This window comes from Desmodus rotundus, chromosome 2, assembly GCF_022682495.2.
Source record: "Desmodus rotundus isolate HL8 chromosome 2, HLdesRot8A.1, whole genome shotgun sequence".
Taxonomy (NCBI): domain Eukaryota; kingdom Metazoa; phylum Chordata; class Mammalia; order Chiroptera; family Phyllostomidae; genus Desmodus; species Desmodus rotundus.
Window position 1 is genome coordinate 97,277,187 of NC_071388.1, and position 19,648 is coordinate 97,296,834.

At 45.2% G+C, this 19,648-nt stretch overlaps 1 protein-coding gene across 2 annotated transcripts in view; it reads left to right on the plus strand.

Moving 5' to 3' along the window:
* The first annotated feature begins 460 nt into the window (after window positions 1-460).
* NR1I2 (nuclear receptor subfamily 1 group I member 2) overlaps window positions 461-19,648 on the plus strand; it is a 31,459-nt gene continuing 12,271 nt past the window's right edge. For both annotated transcript variants that reach the window (XM_024578112.4, XM_045185859.2), the window contains exons 1-2: window positions 461-718; window positions 18,283-18,501. In XM_024578112.4, the coding sequence (XP_024433880.1) occupies window positions 18,470-18,501 (32 nt within the window). In that variant the 5' untranslated portion in view covers window positions 461-718; window positions 18,283-18,469. The remainder of the gene's footprint in view (window positions 719-18,282; window positions 18,502-19,648) is intronic.

Genomic DNA, 19,648 nt, shown 5'->3' on the forward strand with positions numbered 1-19,648 from the left:
AAGGTCCATTTTCCCTGCTCCTGGTCACATTCTTGTGATCTGTGCTCAGTCCCCTCATCGCACACTCTTCCCCAATTGCTCTGTGCTGGTGGTCTCTTTCCTATAAACATGAGGGCCCTCACAGGCGCAATCAGAATCTAGTACTTTGGCAGGTAACACTACCCAGGAAGGTGGCTTAGGCATAGGAAAAAATGTTAGGAGAGCTAAGTTTAAAATAACTTTGCCCCAAGGCTAAAGTTCAGAGACCATCAGAAACACAAAATTTGCTCAGAACTAATTAGACAAAGCAGAGACTAGCAACATTTCTACCCATCTCCTGCGTTTTACAGTGAAGACAGCAGAGAGAGAAAAGTAGGTGCACGTAATGAGAGTAAATACGGTAAGCTGTTCGTTTGCTAGTTGGAGTGCTGGACTTGGGACTTAGGAGTGTCTGTTGGGAGCCACTTAGAGCCACATCTGACCTGGACTGAAATGTAGGGGAGAGACAAGACTGGCTCGTGTCCTGGGGAATAATAACCTATGACTAGGACGAGGAACAGGAAGCGCTGCCTGCACTTCAACAGGACTTACAGGCTTTCCCAGCAAGGGAAGGGTTCACCTGTGAAAAGCAAACGACTAGGCTAATGGGGGTCTTGATGTTCCGAATGATCCTTTGTTCTTGATTATTCAGAGTGGACCCCGAAGGAGAAGTCACAGCAAAGAAGTTACCACCAAGCAGGTACGCTTTTTTTTTTTTTTTTCTTTCTCCTTTGCTAGGGGCAGACTGCCCACCCCAGCTCCATGCAAAAGAAGTGTGGGAACACAAATGTAACTTAGGTTTGAGGTCTGCATCATGGTGGGTTGTGTAACATGTTGGCCTTGTTGCCCTCCATGTTTCTGGGATGCAAGAGACCCTGAAGACAGTCATTTAGTACTGAGTGCCACTAACAACACTCCCTGAGCCTGCACTGGCCTCCTAGAGAAGTAGTCATAGTGGAAACCTCAATCCTACCTGAGCCACCACGAGGCATACATACAAGCAGCCCCTCTCTTGCAGACTTGGAGACCAAAATAGCCTAAGCAAGGCCCTGGATGCTATTACTTATTTAATGAGTTGGTTAATAAAACCATTCACCAAAAATGTTTATTTAAAGCATTTTAGTTACATAGCAACTAATAATATAATAATATACAATAGAAATAAGTAAAATACTATTAAAATATAATAAATAATAACTTTAAAAATTTTTAGTTCTATAATAAACAGTCTAAATCAGGAGTCAAAAACTATGGCTCACAGGCCAAATCTGGCCCACCAGCTGTTTTTATAAATAAAGGTTTATTGGAACACAATCATGCTCACTCCTTAAGTATTATCTATAGCTGCTTTTGCTCTACAACAGCAGAATTGAGTAGCTGCAAAAGAGACAGTGTAGCTTCCAAAACATAAAAGATCAACTATCTGACCCTTTACATAAAAATTTGCCAGCTCCTAGTCTCAAGCTGTTACCTTGTTCCTCAATTATTATGGAATAAACACAATGGACAACCACAAAACTGATTCAAGTATTGTTACTAGGTGATAGCTTTTTAAAATCCTAAGTTATTACATGCTCCTTATAAAAAATGAAAAAACAGTACAGAGAAAGCTAAATTCTCCTTTAGCCATCCTGCCGGCACTAATACCCCCCTCCCCCGAAAGTAATTCCTATAGCCAGTTTGGTGTATTTATTGACAGATGGTTTCCTTTGCATTTATATATAAATATGTAATAATAAATCAGTTGTTGTTATATTCTCATTCCATTTTCCACTCAACACACTTTCTGTACTCGTATTCCATGGGGAGACTTTCCAGATCTGTATATATAGCTCAACCTCAATTTTAACTCAGTGCTTTTATTTGGCCTTTTCCTTTTTGATAGATGTGTACGCTGTTTCCAATATTCCCTTTTTACCAACATGCTACAATGACCCTCACATCTATGCCTCCTTCTGCCCATGTGCAAGTGTTTTTCTAGAGGATACATTGAGAAGTTGAATTGCTACATCCTGAGATATGTGCATTTGAATTTTTGATACTGTCCAATCTCCCTCCACAGTGTCTGTACCAATTTGTACTCCCACTGGTAGAGGATGATAGTGCTCCTTCCCACCCTGATGCTTGCTATTTACTAAACATTTTATTACTTTTCCAACTGGGTGAGTGAAAGCAGTAACCCTTTTACAAATATTTAACTTCCCCTGATTACTAAGGTATTAGTTTTCCAGGGTTGCCATAATAAAATACCACAGACTGGGTGGCCTAAACAACAGAATTTATTTTCTCACAGTCCTGGAGGCTGGAAGTCCAACATGAAGGTGTCTGCTGACTTGGTTTCTCCTGAGGCCTCTCTTCTTGGCTTGCAAGTGGCTGCCTTTTAGCTATGTCCTCACATGGCCTTTCTTCTGTGCCGGTGCATCCCTGGGTCTCTCCTTGTGATCAAATTTCCTTGTCTGACAAGGACACCATCATTTTGGATTAGACTCCATTCTAATGACCTCATTTGGGCTTAATTGCCTCTTCAAAAGCCCTATATCCAAATAGAGTCACACTCTGAGGTGTACTGGGGACACAAGTCAACCCATAACAACTAGTGAAGTTGGGCATCTTTTTATACAATTCTTGGCCATCTTTGTATATATGTCATGGCCATCAGATCATCTCTTCTTATTTGCTTCCTCACATCCTTAGCTCATTTTATTCTGGGTTAACTTTTTCTGTTCACGCGTAGGCATTTCATATTTATTCTTAATAGTGATTCTTTGATATACATATAATAAATATTCTAAGCCTATAATTTGTTTTTTAATTTTGTTAACATGTTTTTAGTCAACAGAGGTATTTACTATTATTGTTATGTTGTTGTTATTTTGATGAAGTTGAAGTTATTAATTTTCTCCTTTATGGATTTTGCTCTTTGGGCTTATTTAAGACAGCATTCTGGCCCTGGCTGGTGTGGCTCAGTGGATTGAGCGCCGATATGTGTACCGAAAGGTTGCTAGTTCAATTCCCAGTCAGGGCAGGTGCCTGGGTTGTGGGCCAGGTCCCTAGCTGGGGGCATGTGATAGGGAACCAAGCACTGTTTCTCTCCCTCTTTCTCCATCTTTTCCCTCTCTCTAAAGTTAAATAACTAAAATCTTTTTTTAAAAATTTTTTATTGTTATTCAATTACAATTGTATGCCTTTTCTCCCCATCCCTCCACCCCACCCCAGCTGAACCCACCTCCCTCCCCCACCTCCACCCACCCCCTTGATTTTGTCCATGTGTCCTTTATAGTAGTTCCTGTAATCCCCTCTTCCCACTGTCCCCATCCCACTCCCCCCTGGCTATTGTTAGATTGTTCTTAACTTCAATGTCTCTGGTTATATTTTGTTTGCTTTTTTTCTTCTATTGATCATGTTCCAGTTAAAGGTGAGATCATATGGTATTTGTCCCTCACTGCCTGGCTTATTTCACTTAGCATAATGCTCTCCAGTTCCATCCATGCTGTTGCAAAGGATATATGCTCCTTCTTTCTCTCTGCTGCGTAGAATTCCATTGTGTAAATGTACCATAGTTTTGGGATCCACTCGTTTGCTGATGGGCACTTAGGTTGCTTCCAGTACTTGGTTATTGTAAATTGTGCTGCTATGAACATTGGGGTGCACAGGTTCTTTTGGATTGGTAATAACTAAAATCTTAAAAAAAAAAAGAGAGAGAGAGAGAAAGCGTTCTCAACTTCCAAACTTCTGATGACATTTTGGCATACCCCCTACCAATACCTTTATCATTAAAAAATAGGTCTTTAGTCTACCTGGAAGGTTTTTTTCTATGAATCGTCTTAATAGCATTTATTGAAAAGTCTGTCCTCTTCCTTTCCAGGTGAAACATCACCTCTATCGTGTATTTCAGTAGGATATTCTCACTTTTTCATGTCTGTTGCTGGATACTCTGTTCTTCTGTATTGATTTTCTACTCCTGAGTCAATTTCCATTATAGCTCTACTGTTTCTCATTGTTTTTGATGGATATATAGAAATCTATTTTTGGTTTGATATTTTGTCTGGTAACCTTACAGAATTCTCTTAATAGTTATAAGAGTTTATTAGTTGATTCCTTTGGAATTTCTTAGTAAACAACCATATAATATATGTATAATAACAGTTTTTTCCTTTCATTCTAATCTTTACACAGCCTAATATACATACACACACACACATATTTTTTCTCTGGTATTACTGCTTTTTCTTGGCCGTCCAACACAATGCTGAGTAAATACCCATGAGAAAGAATAGTCTCAGGGCTGATGCAGATCTGTGTGGGTTGTGCACTGCCCAGTTCTAGGGGGGCCATTCACACTTAGAAGTCTTAGATATTCTTGTCATGTTCCTGATTTTAATCCATTTTTATTACATGCTATGAAATCATATTTCTTGGTGACTTCTTTGCAGAATTCTTTGAGGCTGGGGCTGTACCCTGGTCATAACCTGGGAAGGACATAGGAATGTGTGTGGGACTCTTCTTGTACACAGGGGCCTTCTAGATGTCGTGATTTGAAGGGAACTACACCCAATACCTGCTCATCCATCTGCCACATCTCCCGAGCTTTTGTAAAACATTGAAATAACACACTGAACATCCTACTGAAAATTAAAATGAACACACATATTTAAATCCTGGGTCTCTATGAATTCCAAACAGAGCCAAACTACAAAACCGTAGGCAAGAGCACTACGCATGCATGTAAGAGACAAGCAGATAAATCAGAGGTTGTTGCACCCTGTTAAATGTTGGAAGAGGGTACAAGGTGTACTTTTGACTTGGGCTGACCCTTTTGACTTGGGCTGACCAGCTCTCAGCCCTGATCCATGTCTAGGAATGAACTCTCTGACCTCTTGAATTTGATGACTGTGTCGGGGAAACACAAAAGCCAACTTTCATTTATGGCTGCCTGAAGATAACAGCTGGCCTCTCACATTTGAATTCATACACTGTGATTTTTGCTCTCTTATTTCCCTCTGGGTGCCTTTCCCATGCCAGGAGCAAGAAGGGGGAGACTTCTGTTCACAACATTTGATCCATTTCAAAATTCTTTTAAAATATATGATCTCATTTTATGCCTGTGAGTTTTGTGACAAAAATTTAATTTAAGTAGTATGTCTATTTGCACTACAGGAAGAATTGGAATAAAGGGAAAAGAAAAGAGGTTCTATCATTTACCACCTTCCTGACCTTGGACACACTTCAAAGCCCCCATTTCCTCGTTTGTGAACAGTAAATGGGACCTGCCACACCCTGCTCGGCTGGGGCGAGGCCTGATCCGTGGACCTCAGAGGTACCTGCCAAGGAGAGGATGATTTTGAAATAATTTTGTAAACATCAAAACCTGTGTAATGTGAGTTAATAAATTAACCAAACTTCTCCCTTCATGGAACAAAGCCAACAGTTTTATAAGCTTCACTGTTGACTCTAGAAATGCAATTCTTATACAATTTCCTTCTACCTGCTTTGTTTCCCCTTTATCCTCTGATATACATATTTATTACATGCAATTACATGTACAAATATACGCAGATTATAAAACACACATGTTATATATATGCTCAGACATATATAAAACATATGTGTATATATATTATAATCCTGCTATTTCCAATAGTTTCTATCACTAAAATCATGATTCTTCTACCATTTTTCCCCTTTTGCTTAGATTCTGTTGTTTCAGCTCCAAATTGCCCACTCTTTCCTACCCATAACCTTGGTAACCTGGGTCCAAAGACTTTGAGTTGACTCATTTGAAGATTAAATGTAACCTGCATCTCCTCTGCACACCCCTTTCCTGGGAAGGGGCTGTCTCTCTCGCCCCCAAACGTACACTGACTTTAAACAATGATGTGATGCCAGTCATTTCTCATGCCTGTGAGACCCCTTTCTCCGTTTCCTGGGTGCTCAAGATGTTTTTATTGCCATATCCTCTGCCCACCATTCGGTCATCTTCTCCCTCATGGTCTTCTTTCTGTATGGACAATTTTCTGTCTGGTTAGTTGGAGTTCTACATCCTTGCTACTCCAAGTGGGCACCACAGACCATGGCATCGGAACCTGCTAGGAAGGCAGGGGGCTCAGGCTCAGCCCAGACTGCGAAGTGCACAGTCAAGTTGGAGGATCCCATCTTGGGCTGTAAGTGGCTCTGGGGACCCAAAGCAGACAAGGAGAGAAGGGAGGCAACAGTCAGCGACTGCCCAGGACCCAGGACTCACAGAGATTCCAACGTGGCTCAAAGACTAAGGTCATTTGGGATCAAATGCTGATTAACTGACCTGGTCAGCTTTTTACTCCTCACAGGAGTGCTTTTAACTACTGTTGCTTCTTTCCTTCCTGCTTCTTCTATGCCTCGTAGCTTCTGCTTCCTCACAGCTGTCCTGGCTCCAGGTCCTGCCTTCTGGTGTGAGGACCACCCTAATGAGGCCAGACTGAGACAGGTGGGCACTCACATCCCTCTAATACTTCGGCTTCCATTTGAGTATTCTTTAAATATTTTATCAACATTTATTTAGCCACAAGTGATGTTCTTTTTTAAACTGTGGTAAAATGTAACATAAAGTTTACCATCTTACCCATTAGGTGTACAATCCAGTAATGCCATGTGTGTTTATAGTGTGCAGCTGATCTCCAGACCTTTTCTATCTCGTGAGGCTGGAACTCCGCACCCATTAAACAACAGCTCCATGTTCTTCCCTCTCACAGCCCCTGGCAACTTTCACATTTTTAAAAAACTTCGTTGAGGAATAATTGAAAATATAACTGTATATATTTAAAGAGTACATATGATGATATGATATACATATACATTGTTGAATGATTGCCAAGGTCAAGATAACTAACACATCCATCACCTTACATAGTGTGTGTGTGGTGAGAATGCTTAAGACCTACTCTCAGTGACTTTCAAGTATATAACATTGTGTCGTTAACTGTGGCGCCACGCTGTACATCGCCACCACTCTCTGTTTCTATGAGTCTGACTATTCTAGGTATCGCACATAAGTGGAATCATACAGTATTTGTCTTTTTGTAAGTGGCTTATTTCACTTAGCATAATATCCAGGAGGTTTATCCATTGTGTAGCGTGTGTCAGAATTACCTTCCAAGGCTGAAAAATATTCTATTATCCGTACATAACACACGTATAGATATACCACATTTTGTTTGCCTGCTCACCTGTAGATGGCCATTTTGGCTACTTCCACCTTTTGGCTATTATAAATAACGTTGCTGTGAACGTGGGTGCACAGGTGTCTCTTTGAGATGCTGCTTTCAATTCTTTTGGGTAAATACCCAGAAGTACAATTTCTGGATCATATGGTAATCCTAGTTTTAATATTTAGAGGAACCTCTACACTGTTTTCCACAGTGGCTGCACCAGTCTGCATTCCCACCCATAGTGCACAAGGGTTCCAGTTTCCCCACATCCTCACAAGCACCGGCTCTTTTCTATTTTTGTGATAGTGGCCATCCTAGTGTGTGGGAGGCGATGTCTCACTGTGACTTTGACTTGCATTTCCCTGCTGATTAGTGACATGGAGCACCTTTTTATGTGTTTGTTGGCAAGTGATGATCTTTTAATAAAAAGGGTATACCGTGTACTTCATGGTCAAAATAAATGAATTATTCCATGCATTTCCCAAACCAGAAAACTTCTTGGAAGGCATGTCTGTATGGTTTGATGATAAAACAGTCCATTTATTCCCTGAAAACAGCCCTATACCACACACCATCCCACTTCTGGCTCTGTTGATTTCAGCAGGTTGTTCAGGGTGGTCCAGGGTGGTCCTCAGCTGGTTGAGTGGGGTGGCCTGGTGTGACAGGCATGGGTGCCTCTGATCACAGAGACTGCACAGCACCTTCGAGGAGTGTTTTTAATCTCCACCTTAGGGTGATGACTACTTTGGTAAGAAAAGAAACAATTTGTGATTTATCTAACTTCTGATACATTCCAACTATGTTTTAGTGCCCGTTGTGTAGGGTGGCCCCCTAGCAGCAGCTGGCCCTTTAATTTGGCTGTTCGCATAGCTGACATTCAGATTCGCTAGGAGAGCGTCTGAATGGGTCATGGATCACTTGTCCCTGGGACAGAGCAATTACACCATCTCTCATAGGCCCCCAGAAAGCCTCTGGACCCTTTGTTTGGACTCCAGGGCCTGGATCAATCCGGAGTCCCTGTGAGGGCGGCTGCAAGGGGGTCAGGGCGGCAGGCATCCTCCTCCTGCAAGGCCTACCGGGCATGTTTCCCCGAGAGTCTCCTCGACAAGGACAAGACGGGAGGCTATGAACTTTCATACGTAACTCCATGTTGGCATTTTACCTAACATGTCCTGTCTTCTTCTGGTGTGTGTGTTAAGGAAGGAGTAGTTCCTTTTTCTATCAAAAGCTTTCTCTGATCCCTGTGCTAAACCTAAATCTTTTTCAAACCCCACTTCCCACTTTAACTCCCACCTTACTGCCAACTCATTCTCTTCTAGACACAGTTCGCTCTTGCCCCTTCAAAGTTTCCAGAAGGGAAAGGAAGCTCAGTCCTTGCCATTCAAACATGATGACAGAGTTAGCAATGTGGCAAGAGAGACGTGATGGGGTCAATGACAGGACAGGGTCAAGGACAGGACAGGGTCAAGGACAGGCCAAGCACTCCTGCTCTGCTAGATCAATGGAAGGGGCCTCTCTGAAGAATTCTTCTTTTGCTACTGTCATCAAGGCATTGGGGCTTCATATCAGCATCAAAATGTACCAGGAGCCTTTGCTGGAAAGGCTCTGCTGCTGGTCGGAGACAGAATCTCCCCTGGAGACTCCAGCAGTTTGTGTGGCTGAGTTTAACAGATACAAGAGAACCAGGGCAGAGATGGAAGGGGCCCATGTGACTGAGGGGCCCGAACTTAGGCTTCTGGGCCCCTCAGTCACATGGGCCCCTTCCTACGATCATATGCTTTTGTAAAATATTCAAAAGAGTGATATTCAACCACAGTTGTGTTTAGATAACTTCTACTTCCACTGTTAAATTTTTCCCAGTGTTGAGTGGTGGTGGAATGGCCATGGGCACATTTGGGGGTCAGGCTACCAGCAGCTGAGTTGGAGGCACAGTTAGCTAGGGTGTTTTCAGATGGTGCAATTACTTGACTGTAGAGTTAGTTACTGCTAGCCACCAGTGTAAAAAACGGGCTCTGGGAATGGCCCACTCCACCTTTGCATCCGCCGTCGTGACCAAAAGACGCAGGCCCTGAGGTGGGTCTTACCACCACCATACCTGCGATACCTGGGCTGAAGGAGGGGAATAAGGTTTGAAATGTGTGGAGCCAGAACTCCGTCTATGGAAAATCCTTCCAAACAGGAAGGCTTATGTGAAAGAATCTTGATAGAGCTTTTCCTGTTTGACCGCAATCCTCAGCAATTCTGAAGATGAAACTTTTCTCCATTATCACAATAAAAAGCAAATTTTGATAAAGAATGCTAGAGGAAAGATTTTATCTTTTCTGTCCTTTATATTAAAAATGACATTCACAAAATCGTTATTATATGAGCTGTATAATTTGTTTCCTATGGCTGCTACAATAATACCCCATGCTTGGTGGCTTAAAACAATACAGAATTTAGTGTCTTACAGTTCTGGATGTCCAAAGTCCAAAATCAGTGCCATGGGGCTAAAATCAAGGTGTTGCCAGGCGGGTTCCTTCTGGAAGCTCTAGGGGAGAATGTGCTTCCTTGGTTGCTCCAGCATCTAGCTGACACCTGCAGTTCCGTGGTTCCTGGTCTCTTCCTCCATCTTCAAAGGCAGCGGCCCGGTGTCTGGCTCCTGTTCCATTGTCACAGCTCTTTCTCTGACCAAACCCAGGAACGTTCTCTGATTTTAAGCATTCATGTGATTAGATTAAGCCCACCTTCTGAATACTCTCCCCATTTCAAGGTCTGTACCATTAATCACATCTGCCAAGACGCTTTTGCCATGTGAAGAAATGTATTCACATGTTCCGGCTGAGGATATCTTTGGGGGCTATTATTCTGTCTCCCACAAATAGACAAAGATACAATAGAGGTGTGTCAGGTGATTCATTAATTAAAATGTTACATTATTTTCCTGGTTTTGTGATATTTCTTACTTGCCCTTTCTAATATTTGTAATTTCTTGTGATTTAAAAAATACTTTCTCTCAAAAATATATGCTCTTTGGTACCTAACTGTATTTGTACCTATATATTCTTTTTCTTAAAGAAGAATCCCCTAATCGTGTGAGCTCCCGACCCCCATGTACGCTAACTAATGGCATCTCTACTCTCCCGGTAACTAAATTGAGAACTTGAGAACTTTCCCCCATCTTAGCAGTGGGAGTCGGCTGCTGGCTGGTGTGGCTCACGGGCCATGAAGAGAAAGACACACATGTGGAACGGGGGCTCCTGTGTCGCAACTAGTGACCATCCTTCTGTCTGTGACCTTAGAGTCACTTACCGAAGCAAAGTGCAGCTTGTAGACATGGTGTAAGGGAAGCCCCAAATAACAGACATGCGGGGGGATAGCAGAAAAGAGGGGTGACCCAGGAGTCCCTGAACTGTCACACTGAAAACTTAACAAATCTCCTCCTTTGGCAAGTACCACAATTCTCTTCTGTCCACCCAGTCAGCTCTTCCTCCCTTTGTGCGGCTACGACACTGCAGCCTGTCTGCCTCGCTCTATGGGACTCTTTTCCGGCCTCAGCACGGACCAGCAGCCTATCCACTTTTCTTGTGCTTCCTTAAGGAAAACACACCTCGCCTGTGGCCTCTTTTTGGCCCAATTTAACCTGCCCTCTTCATCCCTTAATGCTGCTTCCCCTCCCACGGCCTGTGCCTCTGCGTGAACCTTTGCGTGAACTTCTTCCACTTTGCTTTTGACAGTTTCTGAACTGCAGCCCCCATTCTCCCTTCCCTAGATTTTTCTGTTTCTTAGCTATATCCCAAAGCCTTGGCAAGGGCTTCTCTTCTGCCCATCATTTCCCTTCTAGCATTTTGCTTTTCCTGCTGTAGTGAGAATTTTCCCCTTCCTCAGACCTCTCTGCTCAACTCCGCAGCCCAACAAGCAGCCCGTTGAACCTCTTACTGGACATTTGCTCCTTCCTTGCACATGAAGACAACCACTTCCCATGTGGACAGCCGATTTCTAGCCTGTTGGCCCAGATGTACCCACAGCGCCACTTACCTGCGTTCTCACAAACAGTGACTAACACTTGACTCCAAAGATCAGTGGTCAATCACTTCCCATCCACTCATTCTCAGCAGGACACCTCTCTTCCTGGCACCTTCCTGTTAGTCCTTCCCTTTCACGTGTTGGTTCTGCAGAGGGAGGAGTACGCATGTTCACACATTTTTCTGGGTTTTTTTATTCTAGTTTGTAGTCATGATCAGCCATCCATCCTGTGGCATTGAGTATGGTTTCAACATTCATGTTGAGTGTGCTGCACTCACAGCCTAACCTCCCTTTCATCAGGAAATCCCAGGTCTCCGGACCTGAAGCAGGGTCTCATTCTGCCTTTTGTTTTTGGAACCTGAAATTGCTCTGAGTCATCTCCCAGCACCTCGGCAGCCCCACTCTTCAGGAGTACCTGTGTGGGCCTCCTATTGTCCTTCTGTGCTGGTCACAGCCAACCATGGGGTGCTATGCAGCTCTCACTGTCAAAGCTGACTCTGCAGTCCTTTCCTGGCTCCCTCCTTCAGCCCTGTCTCCTCTCCTCTCTCCCCTCCAGCTCCCAGCTCCCAGCTCCCAGCCCCTTTCTCTCGTCTTCCCTTCCTCCTAGGGCAGAAATGTAATTTATGTTCTCTTCAGAATTTCCCTCCATTGTCATGTGGGGATGCACCACTCTCCTTGCTTTCTTTCTCTTCAGGTTCAAATGTGTCTTCCCTGAAGTGCATGCTCTCCACTCCTGGGTGGGGGGGCTCCTCTGGGCCGGCTTCTGAGTGACAGCTGCCTCCACAGTTCCTCCACAGCCTCCTCTCCCTTCACTGCTTACCCTTCCAGATCTGCCCCTGGGGCAACATTCCCCTGCACAGGACAGCACACTCTCTACTTCCTCTTCATGCCCAAGGCCACATTGGCCTCGTCAGCAGCTTCCACATCAGTTATGAGGATCCCGAGCACCAGAGAAGTTGGTGAGTGGAGCGAGTTGGTCCAAGGTCAGTGGCAGGAGCTGGGACCTCTTGACAATGAGGACAGGACAATGCCCACTACATCTCCAGTCCAAGGGAGCAAAAAACACAGTCCTCTGATGTCCAGGAGGTTGTGGGACAACTGGGTCCTACTTGTTCACAATCAGTCACTCCCATGTGTATGTGTGTGTCCTTCACCAAGGATCTCTCTTCTCCCTAATTTAACTGGGGATTTGGAGCCCTTAGCACATGAAGCAGCTGCACATATATAATAGCTCTACATCAGCCTGGGAAGACCACTGCTGCAGACACACAGGACCAAGTGATCAGCAATTTCAATGATTCCTTACGCAGCACGCTGTGGGACCATCTCAACTCCAGAAATGCCTTGTGACTAAGACAAAGCGGGTATTTTGAAGGGCGTAGTCAAAGCCCCTGGCTGGTGGGAGACAAAAGAAACAGCCTGCAACATAAACAATGACTAAAACACTAAAACAAAGGCCGAAAACCATTGAATCTGCAGGAAACAGGCAGCATCAGAACCCCCCCCCCCCAAACTACAGGTTATTTATTTATTTATAATCTTCACCCAAGGATATGTTTATTGATTTTAGAGGGCGGCATGGAGAGAGGGAAGTGTCGATGTGAAAGAGAAACATTGATCATTTGCCTCCCGTACGTGCCCTGCCTAGGCATTGAACTTGCAACCTTTTAGTGCATGAGATGACACTCCAACCAACTGAACCACCCAGTCAGGGACACCGGTCCTTTTGGACACAGGGTCATCCGTGAACTTGAGACACTGCGTTGAAAGTCGGGGATGTGGAATACAGATGAAGCCTCCCAGCAACTGGCCAAGATCCAGAGGACAGGCATCACGACCTTGACTATTTCTCTGACACGGGACAGGATGCCTCTGGGTGTGACAAGAGTGGCCGGAAGTTTCCTTGGTCCCTTCTGCTATCACCAGCACTGAGATGTCAGGAACTGAGGATCTCAGAGAATCACTTTCTGCCCAGGAATGAAGAGCTACTTGAAAGGAATCACATGACATGGAGGGCTGTTTGAAATGCACTGCCTAAGAAAAAGTGGCCTAGAAATTCTGGAGGTTTAATAAATGGCTCACCTGCTCAGAAACAGATCCTGTGAAGGATGCAGCAGAATGTTGAGTTGTTGAATTGAAAACACATGTTCAGAGAACCAAGATGGCGGCGTAGGTAGACACACTGTGCCTCCTTGCACAACCAGACCTGACGGAGGATCAAACGGCAAGGAAGTCCGACACCAAGGAAATAAAAAGTGAACATTCATCCATACCGGTAGGAGGGGCAGAGATGGGCAGCCGGGGTGGAGAGGACTCACGTTGCTGTGGCAGGACCGAGACTGGTGGAGTGTGGGACTAATGGGGCAGGCAGTCGGACCACTAGCAGACCCTGCGGCCCTACATTCGCGCACATATAAACTGAGAGGGCCGGACTCAGACTGGGGGAGAACGGGGCAGGCAGAGCTGCGGGTAGCACCCGGTGGCCCCACATTCGCCCACAGATAAACCGGACAAACGGCAAGGAGCAAAGCAGACCGCGCAACCCAGGGCTCCAGCTCAGGGAAATAAAGCCTCAAACCTCTGATTGAAAATGCCCGTGGGGGATGGGGCGGCAGCAGGAGAGACTTCCAGCCTCACAGGAGAGGTTGTTGGAGAGACCCACAGGGGCCTAGGGCGTTCACAAGTCCACCCACTCGGGAACCAGCACCAGAGGGGCCCAGTTTGATTGTGGGTAGCGGAGTGAAGGATTGAGGTCCAGTGGAGAGTTGAGTGGGCGCCATTGCTCCCTCTTGGCCCCTCCCCCACATAGAGCGTCACAGCTCAGTGACCAGCGTTACCCCGCCCGGGGAACACCTAAGGCTCCGCCCCTTTAAGTAACAGATGCATCAAGACCAAAAAAAAAAAAAAAAAAAAGGCCCAAATGACAGAACACTTCAAAGCTCCAGAAAAAATACAACTAAGCGAGGAAGAGATAGCCAACCTATCGGATGCACAGTTCAAAACACTGGTTATCAAGACGCTCACAGAATTGGTTGAATTTGGTCACAAATTACATGAAAAAATGAAGCCTATGCTAAGAGAAACAAAGGAAAATGTACAGGGAACCGATAGTGATGCGAAGGAAACTGGGATTCAAATCAATGGTGTGGACCAGAAGGAAGAAAGAAACATCCGAGCAGAAAAGAATGAAGAAACAAGAATTCAAAAAATCGAGGAGAGGCTTAGGAACGTCCAGGACACCTGGAAACGTTCCAACATCCGAATTATAGGGGTGCCAGAAGGAGAAGAGGAAGAACAGAAAATTGAAAACTTATTTGAACAAATAATGAAGGAGAACTTCCCTCATCTGGCAAAGGAAATAGACTTCCAGGAAGTCCAGGAAGCTCAGAGAGTCCCAAAGAAGCTGGACCCAAGGAGGAACACACCAAGGCACATCATCATTACATTACCTAAGATTAAACAGGAGAGAATCTTAGAAGCAGCAAGAGAAAAGGACACAGTTACCTACAAAGGATTTCCCACAAGACTGTCAGCTGATTTCTCAAAAGAGACCTTACAGGCAAGAAGGGGCTGGCAAGAAGTATTCCAAGTCATGAAAAGCAAGGACCTACATCCAAGATTACTGTATCCAGCAAAGCTATCATTTAGAATGGAAGGGAAGATAAAGTGCTTCTCAGATAAGGTCAAGTTAAAGAAGTTCATCATCACCAAGCCCTTATTATATGAAATGTTAAAGGGACTTACCTAAGAAAAAGAAGATCAAAAATAGGAACAGTAAAAATGACAGCAAACTCACAGTTATTAATGACCACACCTAAAACAAAAACAAGAGCAAACTAGGCAAACAACTAGAACAGGAACAGAACCATAGAGATGGAGATCACATGGAGTGTTATCAACAGGGGAGTGGGAGGGGGAGAGGGGGGGAAAGGTACAGAGAATAAGTAGCATAGCTGATAGGTGGAAAATAGACAGGGGGAGGGTAAGAATAGTATAGGAAATGGAGAAGCCAAAGAACTTATAAGTATGACCCATGGACATGAACTATAGGAGGGGAATGTGGGAGGGAGGGGCTGGGCAGGATGGAGTGGAGTGAGGGGGCAGGAAATGGGACAACTGTAATAGCATAATCAATAAATATATTTAAAAAAAAAGAAAACACATGTTCAGAGTCAGACTGGCCTGGGTTCAAATTCTGCCTCCATCTCCTACTAGCTAAGCATCGTCACCTAATCACCCACCCAGCGAGGGGTGAGCATGTGTGCTCACTTCAGCAAGCCTCAGTCATGCACAAACGCTACATCCCTTCATTCATTCACTCTTTTATTAATGGCTCTTCCTTGCTGAGACTATATTCTATCTTTGGTCTTCAGACTCAATTCCGGGTTTTACCATTAATTATTTTTGCAAAGGCCTCACAGGAGAAGGATTTCACTTTCTGGGAATACAGGAGGTGATCTTGTCAAGTCTCTACTGGCAATTTTCCAGAACACCAAACACAGTGAGGAGCGGGTCCAAGCCTCAGAGTAAACACGGCTGGGGTCCATTGGATCTGCAGACCTAATTGCTCATATGACATTCACACGGAAGAGAGACATAGCTGGCACATACCAGTCACCTGGTCACTGTCATTTTCCTGCCCACAGGGTACCCTTCCATGAGGAGGACTGATGTCAGAGTACAACAGGATCAGAACACCTCAGTTCCCATCTATTGCTAACTAAATTCCAGGGGTTCTGTTTCCATTATTTCTTGCCATGTAACAAGCCTCTCCAAAACTTACTGGATTATGCCAACCACCATTTTCTTTTCCTCGTGAGTCGGTGTGTTGCCAGGGCTTAGTTGGGAGCGCTTCTGCCTCACATGGCATCGGTTGGATGCTTAACTGGGCTGGGACATCCTAGAGGGCTCGCTCACATGTCTGGAGCTTGGTGGGCATGGCTGGAAGCTTGGGGCAGCTGGGTCTCTCTTCACATGGCCTCATTGCTGGGTCACTCCAGCAGGGGAGCCAGACTTTCTCACACGGTGGTATAGGGCTCCCCAAAGGGCAAGAGCAGAAGCTACCAGGCCTTCTTTTGGTTCAGGCCCAGAACCGACAGCATCCCTTCCCCACATTCTATTGCTTAAAACAAGTCACAGACCATCGCAGATTCATCACGGGAGGGGACTGCATGAGGGCGGGACTCCCAGGAGGTGAGGTTCACTGGGGATCACCTTTGAACAATAGCTGTCAGGGTTCTCTACCTGAGGCTTCATAACGATATGAGAGAATTGAGTATGGAATGTACCAGCGTCTGCTTATTTAACAGAAAACTTAGGCAAAACAAAGTAAAAATTATACCAATGCTAGGGAGTGGGATTCTGGCATTAATTCTAGTACCTCCACATTAAGGAATTGGAGAATGTACTAATCAGACACAGTGTAAGTAGACGTCTCTTCTCTGGCCCTTAGGAGACATTTCTATCATCTTCTTGGTGTGCGTCATCTACTGAGCATCTGTGATCCACACGTCTCACTGTAGTTATGTATTGCTTCCCTTCCAGGGAACGGCATCTCACTCTTCCTTTGTCCAAAGTTGGTCATTTATGTGCAGAAGTTCTGTCAATCATCTCCATAGCCCCAGACTCTGCTATTCCTAATGGATCCTGCATGAGGGTGAAAACTTAAGGCAGAGTGTTTTCCTTCAATGTGCACTCTGAAACAACACCCTGTGCATAAAATTTTCCCTTCCCGTGACGATCTTCGATTTTGGACCTCTCTGTAACTGGGTTTTACAGCAGGCCCTGGATTTCTGCCAAATGAATGACTTTCAGCTTTTGTAAAACATGAAAAGGGGTCAACATAGCAGTATCTGGTGTGTGATAGATGCTTAACAATGTTTGCTGAGTGAAATGATAAATGTTATAATAATTACCTTTTGCAAAGGACCCAGAACACTGTGAGTTTCAGTAACTGTTAGTTACCATTTTAGCACCTGCCCTATCCCCTTTTTTCAAAAATTGTATTTATTATTTATCAAGGTATGATTTACATATAATATTACCTTAGTTTCAGGTGGACAATGTTATGATTTGATAACTGTTCATGTTGCAAAATGATCATCACGATAAGTTTAGTTAACATCCATCACCATCCCTGTTCAGTTCAAGTTCACCGTCAGCCTATTTTATTTGTAGTTTTCTGGAGGGCCAGGGTCAGGGGACAGATTAATTTCTAATTCATCCTTACAGGTGAAACTGTCCCCTTTCATGTGCCATGCTATCAGAAAGGGAAATTTAGAAGTTGAAATTTTACTAAAAGTTTTATTTTGGTCTTAGAAAAGGCAATGTCATCTGGGGTGTTGTGGCCCTCAGTGATCAGTGCCAAGAGAGACTTTTGGGCACAGTAGTGAAGAGACAATTCCCAATTTCTGCTCTCACTCTCAGTGCCCATCCCAAGTGGAAGTCAAGTCACTCTCTCAGGGCAAAAGTTGCCTGGGTGGACACCTTGCATGCAGCTGATAATGGACACAAGTTCTTCAATTCTCCTCCTTTGCCCTGGCTTTGTGGGGATCTGGGCCATTTTCTCCTGTATCGTGAGCCTGTCTCCTCTCTGTCTTTCTCCCCATCTGGTCAGTTACCCAATTGAAAACCCTCTTTCTCCTCACTCATTCCAGCTCCCTCTGGGAGCCTGGGCCACAGCACCCCTCAGAGATTCCCCTCCCCAGGCCTTTCGAGCCCCAGAAACCATCATGAACAAGTAGCCCATTCCAAGGGCTGGCCCCTGTTCTGGCTTTTGACCTGTTCATGTTCTCCTAATCTCAGTCTGTTCAAGAATTACTTCTACAGTTCCACCCAGGCAGCCTGTTGTTTTTCCTTCTTCTTTCTTCCTCTTCTCTATTCCGTGTTCTCATTCTTGAGTTTTACTCCAGGCCCTATTCTTGTACGTATAGTGACATGGTTGCATCTGTCTTTATAACAGCTCCAATCCCACCCCTAGTTTCTTCCATGACAGGCCAGCTCCGGGCACACAGTGAGGACAGCCTTGGCACAGCCTGTCCAGCCCTTTCATCGCCTGTCGTTATTTTCCTTCTAGTCCCAGAGGGCCGGAAGCAGACCTGGAGGTGAGACCTGAAGAGAACTGGAACCACGATGACCTTGTGCACGATGGAGAAGCAGACTCCACTCCCAGAAAGCCCACCGTCAATGCAGAAGAGGGAGGTGGGGGGCCCCAAATCTGCCGTGTATGTGGGGACAGGGCCACTGGCTATCACTTCAATGTGATGACATGTGAAGGATGCAAGGGCTTCTTCAGGTAGAGTAACCTGTCAACCTTCACCCATGGGCCACCCCTGACACACAGGGTCACATCTAACTGGGGTTCTGCCATTAGCCCCCTGGACACCAGGGCCTCAGCTTGACCTGTCTCCCTGGTCCAGAGTGAGGGCTGGTAGCCCATTACGCTCATAATTAGTCTCGGGAGAGCTATTTACACCTCAGAGAAATCCTCATCTTCTGTTTTCCTACCTGAGGAGGATCTTCTTCTATTAAGATACCCCTCTGTCTCTCTACATGTTCTGAATAAAATAGAAACCCAGTCTGTAACAGAGGAAAGAATTTGAAAATCCAAAATGCAAGTGTTCAAATCAGTCTTAGAGTATGATTTTTAAGTAAGAATGGCATAAAATAAATGAAGAATGTGACAAGACAAGCTCACCTAGAAACAGGCAAAGAGGGAGGTCCAAAAACGAAAGACTAAAAAGTCCCAGCTCATAGCAAGACAGGCCCAGACGGAAGGGCTCATGTTGCCCAGCTGAAGAAAGAGCAGTGCTCAGTGCAGGCTCAGACCGGCGGTGGTTGGGGGGGTGCAGAATTGGACCAGGGAAGGAGGGGAGTGGAGGAAGGGCGCTCCCCCAGCCGGCCCTCATAGTGGGCTGGGTGTGCTGAGGGCAGGTCCCACCTCTGGGGTCCCACTTGAGACCCTCATGCATTGTCGGGACACCAGCCCAATGGGGCCCTCTGAAGAGTTTTTTCTGGAGGCTGGACAAAGGAATGGAAACAAACCCTAGAGCCAGGGCCCCCCCACACTGTTCTAGACTCTAGAGCCTAGAGTCCCAGAGATGGGCTGCCATCAGTATTTCATGAGTAGGGGGGCTGGACCCACAGGGGGACTTCCAGGCCAGCATCAGCCCAGGAAGGCGCTGCAGCAGGTCAGCGCCCCCCGCCCACACACACCCGAGTGAAGAAACCCCCACTGTGGGCTGCTTGAGCTATTCTCAGGTCCCCACAGGGTTAGGTGAGCCTAGGGCGTTCTAAGACGCCCGTGTTCCGGTGGGAAACGAGTGTGCGTGTTGTTTGGATTATAACAGAGGTCAGACCAGCCACAGTGTCAGGCTGCATTCAGTTACAGGTGACAGAACACTCCACTCAAAGGAGTTTATCAATAAGGAAAATATGCTACC